This window comes from Myotis yumanensis, unplaced genomic scaffold, assembly GCF_028538775.1.
Source record: "Myotis yumanensis isolate MYYU_CA2020_CCGP unplaced genomic scaffold, mMyoYum1.0.hap1 SCAF_3, whole genome shotgun sequence".
Lineage (NCBI taxonomy): Eukaryota > Metazoa > Chordata > Mammalia > Chiroptera > Vespertilionidae > Myotis > Myotis yumanensis.
The window spans coordinates 140,001,436-140,016,834 of NW_027223754.1; the positions used below are offsets into that span (position 1 = coordinate 140,001,436).

General features: G+C 41.5%; 1 protein-coding gene across 4 annotated transcripts in view; it reads right to left on the reverse strand.

Moving 5' to 3' along the window:
• Nucleotides 1-15,399, reverse strand: part of NAV3 (neuron navigator 3) — an 832,877-nt gene that overhangs the window by 169,065 nt on the left and 648,413 nt on the right. For all 4 annotated transcript variants that reach the window (XM_070409676.1, XM_070409674.1, XM_070409677.1 and 1 more), the window contains one exon: nucleotides 13,016-14,039. In XM_070409676.1, coding sequence (XP_070265777.1) covers nucleotides 13,016-14,039 — 1,024 coding nt within the window. The remainder of the gene's footprint in view (nucleotides 1-13,015; nucleotides 14,040-15,399) is intronic.

Consider the following 15,399-nt stretch of genomic DNA (forward strand, 5'->3'; position numbering starts at 1 on the left):
GCCTTCCTTAGCCCGCTGTCTATAAAGCAAGGGGGGAAAGTCCTCTGAAGTTTTCTAGGATTTTTATTACTCGCTGAATAAGTTTAAATGGAGAGTATGTAATGAGATTAGAGACCCCAGGGAAAGTTTACTGGCTGCCTGCCAAGAAGCCTGAAGTCTTGGTGCCTTGGCGCACTGGCTGGGAGCCAGGGCTGGCTTAGAGTCATGCAGTCAGTATTCGCTGACTGATCTCACAGAAGCTGAGTCACATTAAGTGGTTCCCCGAGATGGCTGTCTAAGCCCAGTGCCAGCAATTCTTATCAGAACAAGACCCACGGCTGTCACAGGAGCCTGAGTGCTCGTGGCCATGCTGGTTATACACATTCACAGTATCTCCCTCTAGGAAAATCCGTATGGAGCAAAGGAGTATTCAGAATGTATTTTGGGAGTTGAGTTTTTGCTTTGTTAAAAAAAAAAAAAAAAGAAAGAAAGAAAGAAAAGAAAAAGAAAAAAACATCCTAAAGAGTATTCCTCAGGAGCTGACTGTGGCTATCTTCCCCTGTATATGAGACCTAGGACTCAATTCCATTGGCTGAGTCCTACATCCCCTGCCTGAGACGCTCCTTTATAAAAAGGATTCATGCTTCTGACAGCTCGGTCATGTCTTAGAAGCCATTGTTTTATTTTATTTTTAATGTGGCAGTGCATAGTTCTGGCTGATTCACCCTTTAATGTGATTTTGGTTCAAGTCACAAGATATCATCTGATTTACCCTGTTTTTAACTTCTTTAGTGCATTTTCGATGGTATTCCCTATATGAGTTACCAACATTAGCGACGAAGAACATGGAAAAGGTAGACTTCAAATAATTACAAAAAGGACATAGAAATCATCTTTGATTTGTATACACATCTAAATGGGCCCTGATCTCGGCTCTACACAGGTCACAGCCAGCCGTTTCACCAGGACTTCTACCTCATTATTTGGAGTCAGGTTTTAACTCCCTATCTAGAGGGACACTCATTGCTCACTGGTTAAGATGTAAAATTTATACACATGCTCAAAGAGGTTCAGTAGCTATCTGAACACTCCCAGCAGGTCTTCTGTTTGGGGAGTGAGTGCTTCATTCCAGTAAGATAAATGGTGTGGGGAATGATTAATGAAACAATTTCTGAAGACTTCAGAATCAATGGTATTCTCTAATCATAAGGTGCACTTTGACATATTGCAGTGGTATCATTCACTGCTCTCACATAATCTGACACTGTAATTCCCTCATATTTGTTAGAAAAGAAAAGTGAGCATCAAGATGGTCCTTCAAAATATTCAGCAGACGCAGGCATGCACACACTACCTTACTGCACATTTACGAGATGGCCAGCACGTTACGAGTACCTATTGCAACCATAAGATGTAGCTTTGCGACAATTCCATTTAATTTAGTTAGAGTTCGAATAAGCCAGGCCCTTTGGGCTAGTGTCTGTTACTGAGTTGTAGTGGTTAAAAGTCTAGACTTCACCAATGATTAACACAAAAGCTGTTTCCTGTTTATTTCCTGTGTATTTACTATGTGCCAAGTACTATGCCTAGAGTTTTACTTATGGCATGTCACTCAAACTTCACAACCATCCTGCTGCTATGGTTAAATGATTCCCCCCCCCCCCGCCCCAAATTCATATGCTGAGACCTAATGTAATGGTATTTGGAGGTGCAGCCTTTGGGGTGTGCTTAGGTCATATGAGTGGAGCCCTCATGAATGGGATTAGTTCTCTTATAAAACAAGCAATCAGAGGGCTCCCCTGTCCCTTCTGCCAGGTGAGAAGGACGTCATGGTGAGCCAGAAAGCAAGGCCTTCACCAGACACCAAATTTGCCAGAACTTGATCTTGGACTTCCCCAGCCTCCAGAAAGTGAGAAATAAATGTTTGTTGTTTAAGCCAATCAGGATACAGAATTTTTGTTACAGTAGCCAGAATGTATTAGATACCTGCAATGTATGTCCCATGGATAAATTAAAGCCTCTAGAAGTTTACGTTTTGCCCTACATAAGAAGCTGGTAGATACATAAGCTATACTTAAACCTGTAAATACTATTCTGTTAACCACTACCCTACAATTGAACTCCATCCAAATGCCTCTGGACACTGAGTATTTTATTACATTTCAGGTTCCCTTAGCTGAGAGTTAGCTCAGTCACGAAGTTAATAACAGACAATATTTGAATGTGACAATATCCACTAGTCTATACTAAATTTTAATCTTTATAACTTAAGTTTTACTGGTAAAAGAAAGAAACTATTAGTTAATGTGCCATTTAAAGGAACTCGGCAATAAATCCCAGATACTATCAATCTTCAAATTTTATATATATGGATTTATATATTGATTTATATTTTAAAAAATCTCCCTGTGGATTTGTCTTGATATGATTATAGTCATAAACGTTGGTACAATAGAACTAGTTTGAGTCAACAATATTAATGAATGGGCTTGTAGCTCCTGCTCCACAAACCTAACAAAATGGAATGAAAAGCAAATATCTTTCTAGAACCAGCAATAGGTGTGCTTTCTTCTCTCCTTCCTGGTGGAAGGCAGATAGATGACAGTCAGGGCCCAGGCCAGATATGATATTTATATACTAGAGGCCCGATGCATGAAATTCATGCAAAGGGCACGGCCCTTGCAGCCGCAGTGGCTGCCTCAGCCCTCACAGCCCCGGCTTCGTCCAGAAGGTTGATCGGAAGGTCATTTGGCTGTCTGGTCTAATTAGCATATTACTATTTTATTATTATAGATAGTAATAGATAATGAGATAAATCCTATATAATAAAAGCCTAATATGCTAAGTGTCCTGTCGTCTTGTCGGCCATTCAACCAATCAAAATATAATATGCTAATGATATGTTAAGGCCACTCAACCGCTCGCTATGATGTGCACTGACCATCAGGGGGCAGACAGTCTACTGGTAGACCTGTTGCTATGACGTGCCCTCACCAGCAGGGGGCAGACGCTTGCTGCTGGGGTCTGGCTAATGGGGACTGAGTGAGATGGGCTGGACATGCCCTGGAACCCTCCCATGGTCCCTCCCTGGCAGGCCAACCTCCAGTGTCCCTCCCTGGCCCCAATTGTGCACTGGTAGGTTAGCTTGCTGCTGGGGTCTGGCTAATGGGGACTGAGTGAGATGGGCTGGACATGCCCTGAAACCCTCCCATGGTCCCTCCCTGGCAGGCCAACCTCCGGTGTCCCTCCCCGGCCCCAGTTGTGCACTGGTGGGGTCCCTCGGCCTGGCCTGTGCCCTCTTGCAATCCGGGACCCCTCAGGGGAGGTCAGAGAGCCAGTTTCAGCCCAATCCCACAGGCCAGGCCAAGGGACCCCACTGGTGCATGAATTCATGCACCAGGCCTCTAGTAATGATATAAAGAAGTGTGTGTGTGCGTGTGTGTGTGTGTGTGTGTGTGTGTATACCAACATATTATTTATCCATTTAGAAAAAGTGAGGAGCAGTGAGGTCTTGGTTTCTGTACAAAAAAAAATCAGGACTCCTTAGATAAAAGCTGAAGCCATAGTAATGAGGGTGTAAGATCAACTTAGAACACCTGCAGCCAAAAAAAAAAGGGGGAAGGCATTCTCATAAAATAATGGTAAAGAAGTTAGCTTGGAGAGGCTTCCAGCGGCCAAATCAAAGAAAATTTAAGCATCAAAACAAATAGTAATATCAGTAGAAAATGTTCCATTGAATACAGAGAGGGGCAAAAGAAGGTTTACAGTTGTGAGTACATGAAACACAGAGTTTATTCTTGTGCTATTATTGATTAATTATTGTATTATTTTCCATACGAACAACTGTAAACCTATTTTTCCCCTCCCTTTTGCCCCCGAATAGTAATCCATTAGTCCACAAAATTTAAAGAGAGAGAGAGATGAAAAGAGAAAGCTCTTTCTTAAAGTAGAATGCCAGGTCCTAAATGTAGAAGAAATAATCTTATTAAAAACTGAGGCCCGGTGCAGGAAATTCCTGCATGGGGGTTGGGGGTCCCTCAGCCTGGCCTGCACCCTCTCCAATCCAGGACCCTTCGGGGGATGTCTGACTGCCGGTTTAGGCCCGATTCCTGTGAGATTGGGCCTAAACTGGCAATTGGACATCCCTCTCTCAATTCGGGACCACTGGCTCCTAACCGTTCACCTACCTGCCTGCCTGATCGCCCCTAACCACTCTGCCTGCCTGCCTGATCACCCCTAACCACCTCTGCCTCAGCTGCTGCACCTGGGACCTGGGCTTCTCTCCCTCTGGCTGGCTGCAGGCACCTGGGACTCTGGCCAGCTTTGCCCGGGGCCTGCCTCAGGCACTGGGGACCCGGACCAGCTTCACCTGGACCCCGGCTTTGTCAGGAGGGATGTGCGGAATGATGTCCGGTCTATCTGGTCTAATTAGCATATTACCCTTTTATTAGTATAGGTCATTTGTCATCCACTGGAGTGAATTATTAATTCAGGCAAGAAACCTCAATGGATGCTAAATAAGGGTAAAAGTAGATTAAATGATAGAATTTTTACACTCAGTCTCAAAATACTTAGTAAATAAAAATGGGGCAAAATAACTCTAGAGTAGAAAACCATGGCAGACATTCTCTTAAGTGATCAATTTGATACCACCAAAATGGAAAATATCAATACTGTATGAAACCTAATAGAAAAAACACTGAATTATTTCTGTGACAGTCCAGACAAATCAAATGCATATATATATATATATATATATATATATATATATATAATCATGAGGAACTATCAGATAAACCTAAATTAAAAAACATTCTAGCAAATGCCTGCCCTCAGCATATCAATGTCATGAAAATCAAGAAACTACTGAAGAACCATTCCAGAATGAGGGATATTAGGATGACAACTGGGTGTGAGGACTTAAGTGTATATGGGAGTTCTTTGTATTATTCTTGCAAAGTTCCTGTAAGTTAAAAATTTTTCCTCAAGAAAAAGCAAAATGGAGAAAGAAGAAACAAACGGCAATGGTGTGATTAGGCGATCTGGCAGTGAACCTTGTAAGCCAAGTGCAGAAGGGCCCTTAATGAAGGTCCCCTGCTGAGAGACTGCCAACTCCCAGCAGTGCTACACAACAGGCCCTTCTAGACAGGTCTCTGTTGTCCATCCTAAAAAATATTGCTGTGCGAAGGCGTTTAAACTGCTGCCTGATGCACAGATAGATATATATCCAACCTAGCAAAGTTAAGCTTTTAAAGCAAGCCATCAATAAGCTTTTTGTGCTGATGACCAATTATTTCCAGTTCCCATAAAACCACAATTGCAGCATAATCTGCAACAGTAGCTGCGGGGCTTACAAAAGCTTTCTCTTCATGGTTATATGCTCTACATTTCAATCTCTGTAAACTCACAGATCCTCCTACTCAATCTATTGGTTCTATAAATAAGCCAAACTTACAACCACATGGGTATTTTCAAATCTAATGTGTTGCATTCTTTGTCTTTTAGAAGAAAGTATAATTGTCAATTTCTCATTGTCGCTTTCAGGCAAATTTGAAATCTCACAAAAACTTGTTACAACAAAAACCTCTTTTGAGAACCCATGAAGCTATATATAAGAAACATTATATATTTATAAAAAACACTCACCTATAAATTCAGACTTTCTTGTTCTAAATTTACAAACCGAATGTGTATAAAAGGTCTCTGCTTATGTTTAATGAATGCATTTAAAAAGCAAGGTGATTTTCTTCTCTGTGTAACATTGCCTTGCCTTATCTAAGGATTGGGCTTCTCTTTTCTTTTGCAAATTGCCCACACCCCTGGTTCTGCTCCCTTTGACTTACAGTGGTTCTCAACCTTCCAAATGCCGTGACCCTTTAATACAGTTCCCCATGTTGTGGTGACCCCCAACCATAAAATTATTTTCGTTGTTACTTCATAACTGTAATTTTGCTACTGCTATGAATCGTAATGTAAATATCTGATATGCAGGATGTATTTAGGCGACCCCTGTGAAAGGGTCATTCAACCCCCAAAGGGGTCGCGACCCACAGGTTGAGAACTGCTGCTTTAGGAGTTTGCTTTCTGTCCAATGCATTGTTTTCTTGGCATTTACTACAAATGGTCAGAAAATAAAGACAAAGAATGTAGAGCTAAAAATAATTGAGTTCTCAATCTTGTTCATGGCTAGTTTGAAATTTTATTAGGAGCTGCTAAAAAGACTGACGATTAGGAATAATGTACAGGTCTCTCTTTTCTCCTGGATTTTACTAATTCACTGTTACTTCACATATCTTTGCAAGCACGAAGAATGTAGCTCTAAGTAATGAACGAAAAGCAATGGAAGAAAAATGACTCTTGGAAATAACGTAGGTATTTTGTGGAAGGTCTGAAGAAGGTAGGATAATTTTTGAACTGCAGACAAGAAAAACAAAGTTGAAGAATACAATATAAAGAGTAGACACCAAGAAATAGGAGGAACAGTTAAAAATTGGCTTTTCCTCCCCATTTTAACTATGTTTTTCTCCTTCCTCTTTATTTACTTCCTATAATTGGGACCTTTAATTCAACTCTTAAGAAAGAAACCTCCAAAAGCCGGTAACTTTCTCCTTCATCTAGCCATTCAATGTGGTTTATACTACCTTGACCTCTCCCAGTTATAATCCATTTTACAGGTTGAAGACATAGTACTTTCCTCATCATGCTTCATACACATATTAACACACACAGAGACTCATACATACTGAGAGGGCCAGATTATGCAGCTCTTTATAGGTCTTTGTAACACATTTGAGTTTCATATTTTAAGAGTTATAGACATCCAATAGATGGTCTCTAATTTGCCAACATCATATCTGATAAGGGCCTAATCTCCAAAATTTATAGGGAACTCATACAACTTAACAAAAAGAAGATAAACAATCCAATCAAAAAAGGGGCAAAGGATCTAAATAGACACCTTTCAAAAGAGGACATTCAGAAAGCCAAGAGACATATGAAAACATGCTCAAAGTCACTGATCATCCGAGAGATGCAAATCAAAACAACAATGAGGTACCATCTCACACCTGTCAGAATGGCTATCATCAACAAATCAACAAACGACAAGTGCTGGAGAGGATGTGGAGAAAAAGGAACACTTGTGCACTGCTGGTGGGAATGCAGACTGGTGCAGCCACTCTGGAAGACAGTATGGAGTTTCCTCAAAAAACTAAAAATGGAAATCCCATTTGACCCTGTGATCCCACTTCTAGGAATATATCCCAAGAAACCAGAAACACCAATCAGAAAGGATATATGCACCCATATGTTCATAGCAGCACAATTCACCATAGCTAAGATCTGGAAACAGCCTAAGTGCCCATCAGTAGATGAATGGATTAGAAAACCGTGGTACATCTACACAATGGAATACTATGCTGCTGTAAAAAAGAAGGAACTCTTACAATTTGCAACGGCATGGATGGAGCTGGAGAGCATTATGCTAAGTGAAATAAGCCAGTCAATGAAGGAAAAATACCACATGATCTCACTCATTCATGGATAATAGAGACCATTATAAACTTTTGAACAATAATAGATACAGAGGCAGAGCTGCCTCACACAGATTGTCAAACTGCAGCGGGAAGGCCGGGGAGGGTTGAGGGGCAGGAGGGAGGGGGGTAAGAGATTAACTGAAGGACTTGTATGCATGCATATGAGCATAACCAATGTACAGAAGACACTGGGGGGTAGGGGAAGCCGGGGTATTGTCAAGGGCGGGGAAAAAAGAAAGAACACATATGTAATACCCTTTGTAATGCTTTAAGCAATAAAAAATAAATAAAAAAAGAAAAAAAAGAAAATGACATCTATAAGTAATACTTTTATGTATGAAGAATGATATTGGAAAGGTCTACAAGGGGAAGTTGGAAGAGTCATTGGAAACTAGGTGAGCATTGGTAGTGACAATCTTGGACCAGGAAAGGGAGGTGGAAAGACAAAGAAATGCTGATATAAGATATATTTTGAAGGAAGAGTCAAAGGTGAGAATTTTAAGAAAGAAACTTTTAATTCAATGAAAATTCTCACCTTTGACCTTAGTTATATCTACTCATTAAATGGTTAAAGATAGACCAAATTCAAAACTACTTTTACTACATTTTAGTGATAAATGAGTTATAAAAATTTAATATAGAATATCCTTGCATTGCATAGGAAGTAGGACTAAAAAGATATCCATTAACTCCCAGAACCCAGCATTATATTTTTAGGATTCTGAACATTCAATTTGCAAGAATATATTAGGAGGAGTATATTAGAGTCCCAGAAGGAATAATTAATGACCTAGCATGACCTAGAAGTTGGCTGAGAAAAGGGAAAAAAAATCTGCATCAGCCGTCAAACTTTTCTTTTTTTTAAGGTTATTTATTTTTAAAAATATATGCCGTGGGAGGGGTGGGGACTGAGTAGAGAAGGGAAAAGTGGGGGAAATAGGGGACATCTATAATACTGTCAATAATATATATAAATATATATATATATATATATATATATATATATATATATCCCTATGTATGCTTCTTTTTATTTTTTTAAATATATTTTATTGATTTTTTACAGAGAGGAAGGGAGAGGGATAGAGAGTTAGAAACATCGATAAAAGAAACATCAATTGCCGAAACCGGTTTGGCTCAGTGGATGGAGCGTCGGCCTGCGGACTGAAGGGTCCCAGGTTCGATTCCGGTCAAGGGCATGTACCTGGGTTGCGGGCACATCCCCAGTGGGAGATGTGCAGGAGGCAGCTGATCGATGTTTCTCTCTCATCGATGTTTCTAACTCTCTATCTCTCTCCCTTCCTCTCTGTAAAAAATCAATAAAATATATTAAAAAAAGAAAAACAAAAAGAAACATCAATCAGCTGCCTCTTGCACACCCCCTCCTGGGGATGTGTACGCAACCAAGGTACATGTCCTTGACCAGAATCAAACCTGGGACCCTTGAGTCCGCAGGCTGACGCTCTATCCACTGAGCCAAACCAGTTAGGGCTGCTTAAAAAACATATATACTACTTATGGGTGATTATGTATTTCCCATTATAAAGGAATTACTAGAGGCCAGGTGCATGAAAATTCATGCACTGGAGGGGGCGTCCCTCAACCCGGCCTGCCCCCTCTCACAGTCCAGGAGCCCTCATGGGCGGGAGGCAACCCGGCAATCAGGGGAAGGCGATGCCCCATCACACCCTGCTGCTGCCACTGCCAGCAGCGCAAGCCTCGGCCAGCCCTGGTTACCTGAGCCTCAGGCTGTGTAGCTGGGCAGCCTCCATCCGAGGCTTGCCTACACCTCAGGCCAGCCCTGGGTGGCTGAGCAACTGGGCAGCTGTCATCTGAGGCTGGGGGCTGAGGGGATTGGGGACTCTGGAGGCAGGCACCCCAGCGGGGCTGAGGGGACTGGGGGCTGCCATCTTGTGGCTGTGGGCATCACCACCTTTGAGGGCATGGTAGTCAATTAGCATATTCCCTCCTTATTGGCTGTGGGCACTGCCATCTTTTAGGGTGGGACAGTAAATTAGCATATTCCCTCCTTTTTGGCTCTGGGCGCCACCATCTTTGCAATTAGCATATTCCCTCTTTATTAGATAGGATGTTTGTTTGGTTTTTTTTCTCTCTATTTATTGATTAAGGTATTACATATAATTTTTAAAAATCTACCATTGACATTTTCCCAGCCAGAATTTTCCCCGTAACAATACCTCTTATTTTTATAATGCAGAAAGAACTGATCAGCAAAGGAGGGCATGCTGTAGACTCAGGCAGATTTGGGTTCAAAGGTAAACTCCTAATAGCCCTGTGACTTTAAGAGATTATCACTAAACTGACTTGAAATCTGTTTCTTCACCTCTATAGAGTGGGAATAACATTCTGTTCTCATGGTTTCTGATAAAGTATAAATAAGAAAATGCTCATAAAATGCACAAAAATTTGCCTTAACCACTTTGGCTCAGTGGATAGAGTGTCAGCCTGTGAACTGAAAGGTCCCAGGTTCGATTCCGGTCAAGGGCACATGCCCAGGTTGTGAGCACGATCCCCAGTGGGGGACTTGCAGGAGGCAGCCGATCCATGATTCTCTCTCATCATGGATGTTTCTATCTCTCTCTCCCTCTTCTTTCCTCTCTGAAATCAATAAAAATATATTTAAAAAAAATAAAAATAAATAAAATGAACAAAAATTTTGTAACAGAGACTTACAATAAGTAAGTACTCAGCAAATGAGAATCCATACTAATAAAAAGGGTAATATGCTAATTAGACCAGACATCTTCCAGATGTCCTTCCAGACAAAGCCACAGTGGCGAGGGCCAAGGCAGAGGTGGTTAGGGGTGACCAGGCCAGCAGGGGAGGGCAGTTACAGGTGACCAGGCTGGCAGGGGAGGGCAGTTAGGGGTGACCAGGACGGCAAGGGAGGGCAGTTAGAGGCAATCTGACAGGCAGGCAGAGGAAGTTAGGGGCAATCAGGCAGGTAGCAGAGTGGTTAGGGCGATCAGGCAGGCAGGCAGGTGAGCAGTTAGGAGCCAGCGGTCCTGGATTGTGAGGGGGATGTCCAACTGCTGGATCGGGCCTAAACTGGCAGTCGGACATCCCCCAAAGGGTCCCAGATTGGAGAGGGTACAGGCCTGACTGAGGGACCCCCACCCCCCATGCACAAATTTCATGCCCTGGGCCTCTAGACTATATATATATAAGCCTAAGCAACCAAACAACTGTGAGCAGACGCTCAATGAACAGGCATGGGAACATGGAACAGACTGATGAATCTCAAAGGGAAGAGGGGAGGGGGAAGGGTGGGAAGAGATTAACCAAAGATCTTATATGCATACTAGAGGCCTGGTGCATGGATTCGTGCACCAGTGGAGTCCCTCGGCCTGACCTGTAGGGATTGGGCCGAAACCGGCAGTCTGACATCCCCCAAGGGGTCCTGGATTGCGAGAGGGCGAATCTGTGCGCCTGGTTCTTAGTATCATTATAAAACAGTAAATGATTATTATGTATCAAATGATTTTCAATTCCAAAGTCTGTCAGGGATTTTGCAGGAATGTCTTTTAATGGGGCTGGAGCAGTCAGAATTGAAAGAATAACAGGGGCTACATAATCTAAATGACATATTTTATTTTTAAGGGAAAATAAATCATTATACAATGGAACCTCGGTTCTCCAACTTAATAATTCTGGAAGGGTGTTTGATAAGCAATTTTTTTGAAAACAGAATCATTTCTTTCCACTAGAAATAATGTAAATTGAATTAATCTGTTTCAGACTCCCAAATGATTCTCTATTTTAAACTTTCTTATGTACGGTACACATCTAATGTACTGTTTAACCTATAAATACACACTTATTTTCTTAAATTATTTGAACAACTCACTACTAGCCTTAAGGGAATCATTTTCAGCACTTGTTCCAGGGGTTCTTTCAAGAAGTCAGTATGCAGCATTTTCGCTTGTTCATATATCACTGCCTCAGAAATGCAGTCACTGGCTAACTAACTGCTTTTCCTTTATCCAAATCAACAACAGATTTTCTGCCTCTTCAATTGCCTGGGATCATTACTTCTTTCACACCCTTAGCAACATTAGCACTCTGGATGGCCTCTTTATGTTTTAAAATTGTGCTAATTGTCCATTTCACCAGCAACAAAAGTATTTCTCCTTTGTTTGTTGCCTGAGAGACTTTTGGTTCAACAATCAACAGAAACACTTTTTCTGTGAACAACTTGGTGAAGAACAGAATGGTTCCAGATGGGAGATATTCGAGAAATGAGGTTTGCCTGTAATTATTTACTTTACTGAAAAACCCATACATTTAATAAATTTAATAAACTGTAAACTATACAACCATGACCCTGTCTGAATTGTAGCAGACGCCACTTCCTGTTCAGAAAATTTATTTCCTGCTACTGAGCTGCCGACCTGATAAAAGGGCTGACATTATTCCTCCCAAAGCTCTTTCCTCTCTGAAGGGACAGGGAATAAAAATAGAAACACGTCAGTGACTGACATGTTTCTAATCGATTAAAACAAACCTTGGAGCAATAGGCAAATGTGCTATTTTTATAACTGTATAGTAGAACACACATTTTAAAATATAACATTTGACATAAATTTAATACATACACAATAAAATAAATAGAATGCAATTTTTTTTAAAAAAGTATAAATATAATAAATATAGAGTATCCCCAAAAATGTACATATATGCTTTAAATAATTATAGAAGCAGTGTTTATTAAAATATATATCATTTTCAAAATTGAGCTATCAGCTGTTAAAGTGTGTATATATTTTGGGGAGATACCTTGAATATAGGCCATTATTCTTTGCCTAGAAAGTCATGCCTAGGTGTGGGAAATTAATATAAATTCTATGTTGGGAAAACAATGCCTTATAAAGAATATATACTGAACATTTACAATATGCCAGGATATATAGGAGACATTTTATATACATTATCCCTGCTATTCTCCCCAACCCTATGAGGTAGATACTATTGTTCCTACTTGACAGCTGAAGAAAAAGAGACAGATTTAAGTAACTGTCCAAAGTCATACAGCTGGTCAGAGGCAAAACTGGGCACTCAAACTACCTTTGTCTGATTCCAGAGCCTGCCCCTTTATGGTATTCTCTCTCACAGTGAAAACAAAAATATCTGTAAACTCTATCAAACTTAGAACTGTTTTAAAAGAATAATCATAAAAGTAAGTCTTATTAGTAGCAGCAATAGCAATAGAGAAAGTCATGCACCTGGCCTCTAGTTTGCTTCTGACAGCAAATTGGTTAACCTTTGAAGACCTCAAGTTCTGGAGGAGAGGGGATGGGGGGGGAGCACTAGAGCATAGTGAAGGTTTTATCTTGAAAAATTAAATTCTGGGTCTCTATCTTCAGAATGAAACACTGCTCCAAAATGACAATGTAAGACATGACTCCAGTAACCTTTCTTATTACACTGAATGCACAGACCTGCAGATGTTTCCAGCTGTGGATGAATGGAGGCCAGCTTACCTATAAATGAACGGAGCCACCGTGGCGGTGTTCGGGTGGCTGTGCTGCTGCTGTTGAGGGAGCTGGACAGCACCATTTCCCGTGGTCTGCCCACTGCCCTGTGCCACTGACCCAACACAGGAACCAGAGGGAGAAGCTTGGCCGGCCTCCCTTCCTTCCAGAGGAGCAGGGCAATTGGATGTGCTTGCTTTCTCGGTGATTACGGGTTTAGGTAAGGACTGGGAAGGGCTTCCCTTGGTAGTCCTGAATTTTTCAGACTCCCTGTTGGCTGTGCTGCCCGGTGAAATGGTCTGTTTTGCTGTTGGCACCTTGGAGCCCGGTTTTGGAATCCCACTGGAGGACGGGATTAAGCTTTCCTTCTTGGTGGCTGTCGTCTTGCTGCCCTTTGGGATCAAACTTGCAATTTTAGAAGTCTTTTTCGGAGCCGTCTCTGTCACCTGGTCCTTCTCATCCTTGACTGCTTTTTCAGCGCAAACTTTATTTTTGTCCCTGTTCTTGTCCTCCTTTTCCTTTGGCTGGAGCAAAGACTTTTTATTGCTGAGATTTTTGCTGCCAGCTTTTGGAGGGGCTAATTTAGGGGACGCTTTGGGGCTGCTATTGGTTGAGCCACCGCTATTCAGACCACAGCTGAAACCTTCCATTTCACCAGATTCAGAAAAGACATCGTCATCCTTCCCACCATCACTGGGTCCTGAACTGGGAGGCTGCGGGGGACGTAAAGCAGTCCTGGCATTGACCAGCTTGAATTTTTCAAGCATGGATTTCTGTCCTGAGGGAGCTGTTTTGACCCCTTCAGAGCTAGGGGGCTTCAGTCTGTCTGTAGGTGGTGTGGGAGAGGTGGCTGGGCTCGACTGCTTTACCGTCAGCATGGTGGAGGTGGCACTGTGCTTGACATTCATGGACTTGCTGCGCCAGGGCTTGGTACTCGGAGAAGGGATGGCGGAGGCAGGGGGCTGCCCAACAGTGGTGGGAGGCTGCATGTTCCCATTTATACCTGAAGATGGTTGAAGTCCTTTGGAGGAATCTGGACATCAAGAGAAGTAGTACAGAAAAGGCTGATTAGATTTGGCCACTTATACCATACCACTGAGTAATCCTAACTGCAGACACATAGAAGTATTTCTTCTGTAACTGAAGACAGACATGCCCTGTGGCATCAGGCACTTTTGTGATGTGGTTGTTTGGCTTTATTTTAGCTTCTAAAACTACTTTGACCCAAATGGACTTTGCTAGGCAGAAGTATCTAAAGATGAATAAAACACTATCCCTCCTCCTAAGCAATTCTGCATTTTTTAAAAATTATTGATGTAGCTCATAGCAGTAAACTGATATTCCAATTAGTCTTACAAAAATATGCCATATAGTGAATATTGAGAAATTGCATAAACCTGTAGGTAGCCTACCTTATTATTATCTGATTAAATATGCTTATGAATCATGATTTAGCTTTTTGTTAATACTGTTTATTTTTATTTGTATAAAAAGCCTTTAAATGGGTCAAATAATCTTATATGGGTCAAATAATCTACTAAGACATATAAAAATATATACATCCTATATAATAAAAGCCTCATATGCTAAGTGTCTGGTCAACCAGTTGGCTGTTCAACCAATCAAAGTGGAATATGCTAATAATATACTAAGGCCACTGAACCGCTCACCATGACTGTACTAACCACCAGGGGGAAGATTCTCCGACCAGTAAGTTAGCTTGCTGCTGGGGTGTGGCCGATCAGGACTGAGTGAGACAGGCCAAACATGCCCTGGAGTTCTCCCACAGTCCCTCCCCAGCTAGCCAACTTCCCATGTTTCTCCCCGCCCCGATCGTGCACTGGTGAGGTCCCTTGGACTGACTTGAATCCTTTTATAATCTGGGACCCCTTGGGGGATGTCGGAGAGCCGGTTTCGGCCTGATCCCTCAGGCCAGGCCGAGGGAACCTACTTGTGCACGAATTCATAGGGTAACTAAAAGGATATGAAAGCATGACCCAAATATATGCTGTCTATAAGAAACCCACCTCAGAACAAAAGAATCATACAGGATGAGAGTGAAGGGATGGAAACATTTTTTTTTTCCATGCAAATGGAAACAAAAAAAAAGCTAGTGTGGCAATATTCATATCTGACAAAATGGACTTTAAAATGAAGGCCATCACATTTCTATACACCAATAGTGAACTTTCAGAAAGAGAGATTAGAAAAACAATCCCATTTACCATCGCACCAAAAAAATTAAGATACCTAGGAATAAACTTAACTAAAGAGGTTAAAGACCTCTACTCAGAAAACTACAGTACGTTGAAAAAAGAGATAGAGGAAGACATAAACAGATGGAAGAACATACCATGTTCTTGGATTGGTAGAATCAACATCATTAAAATGTC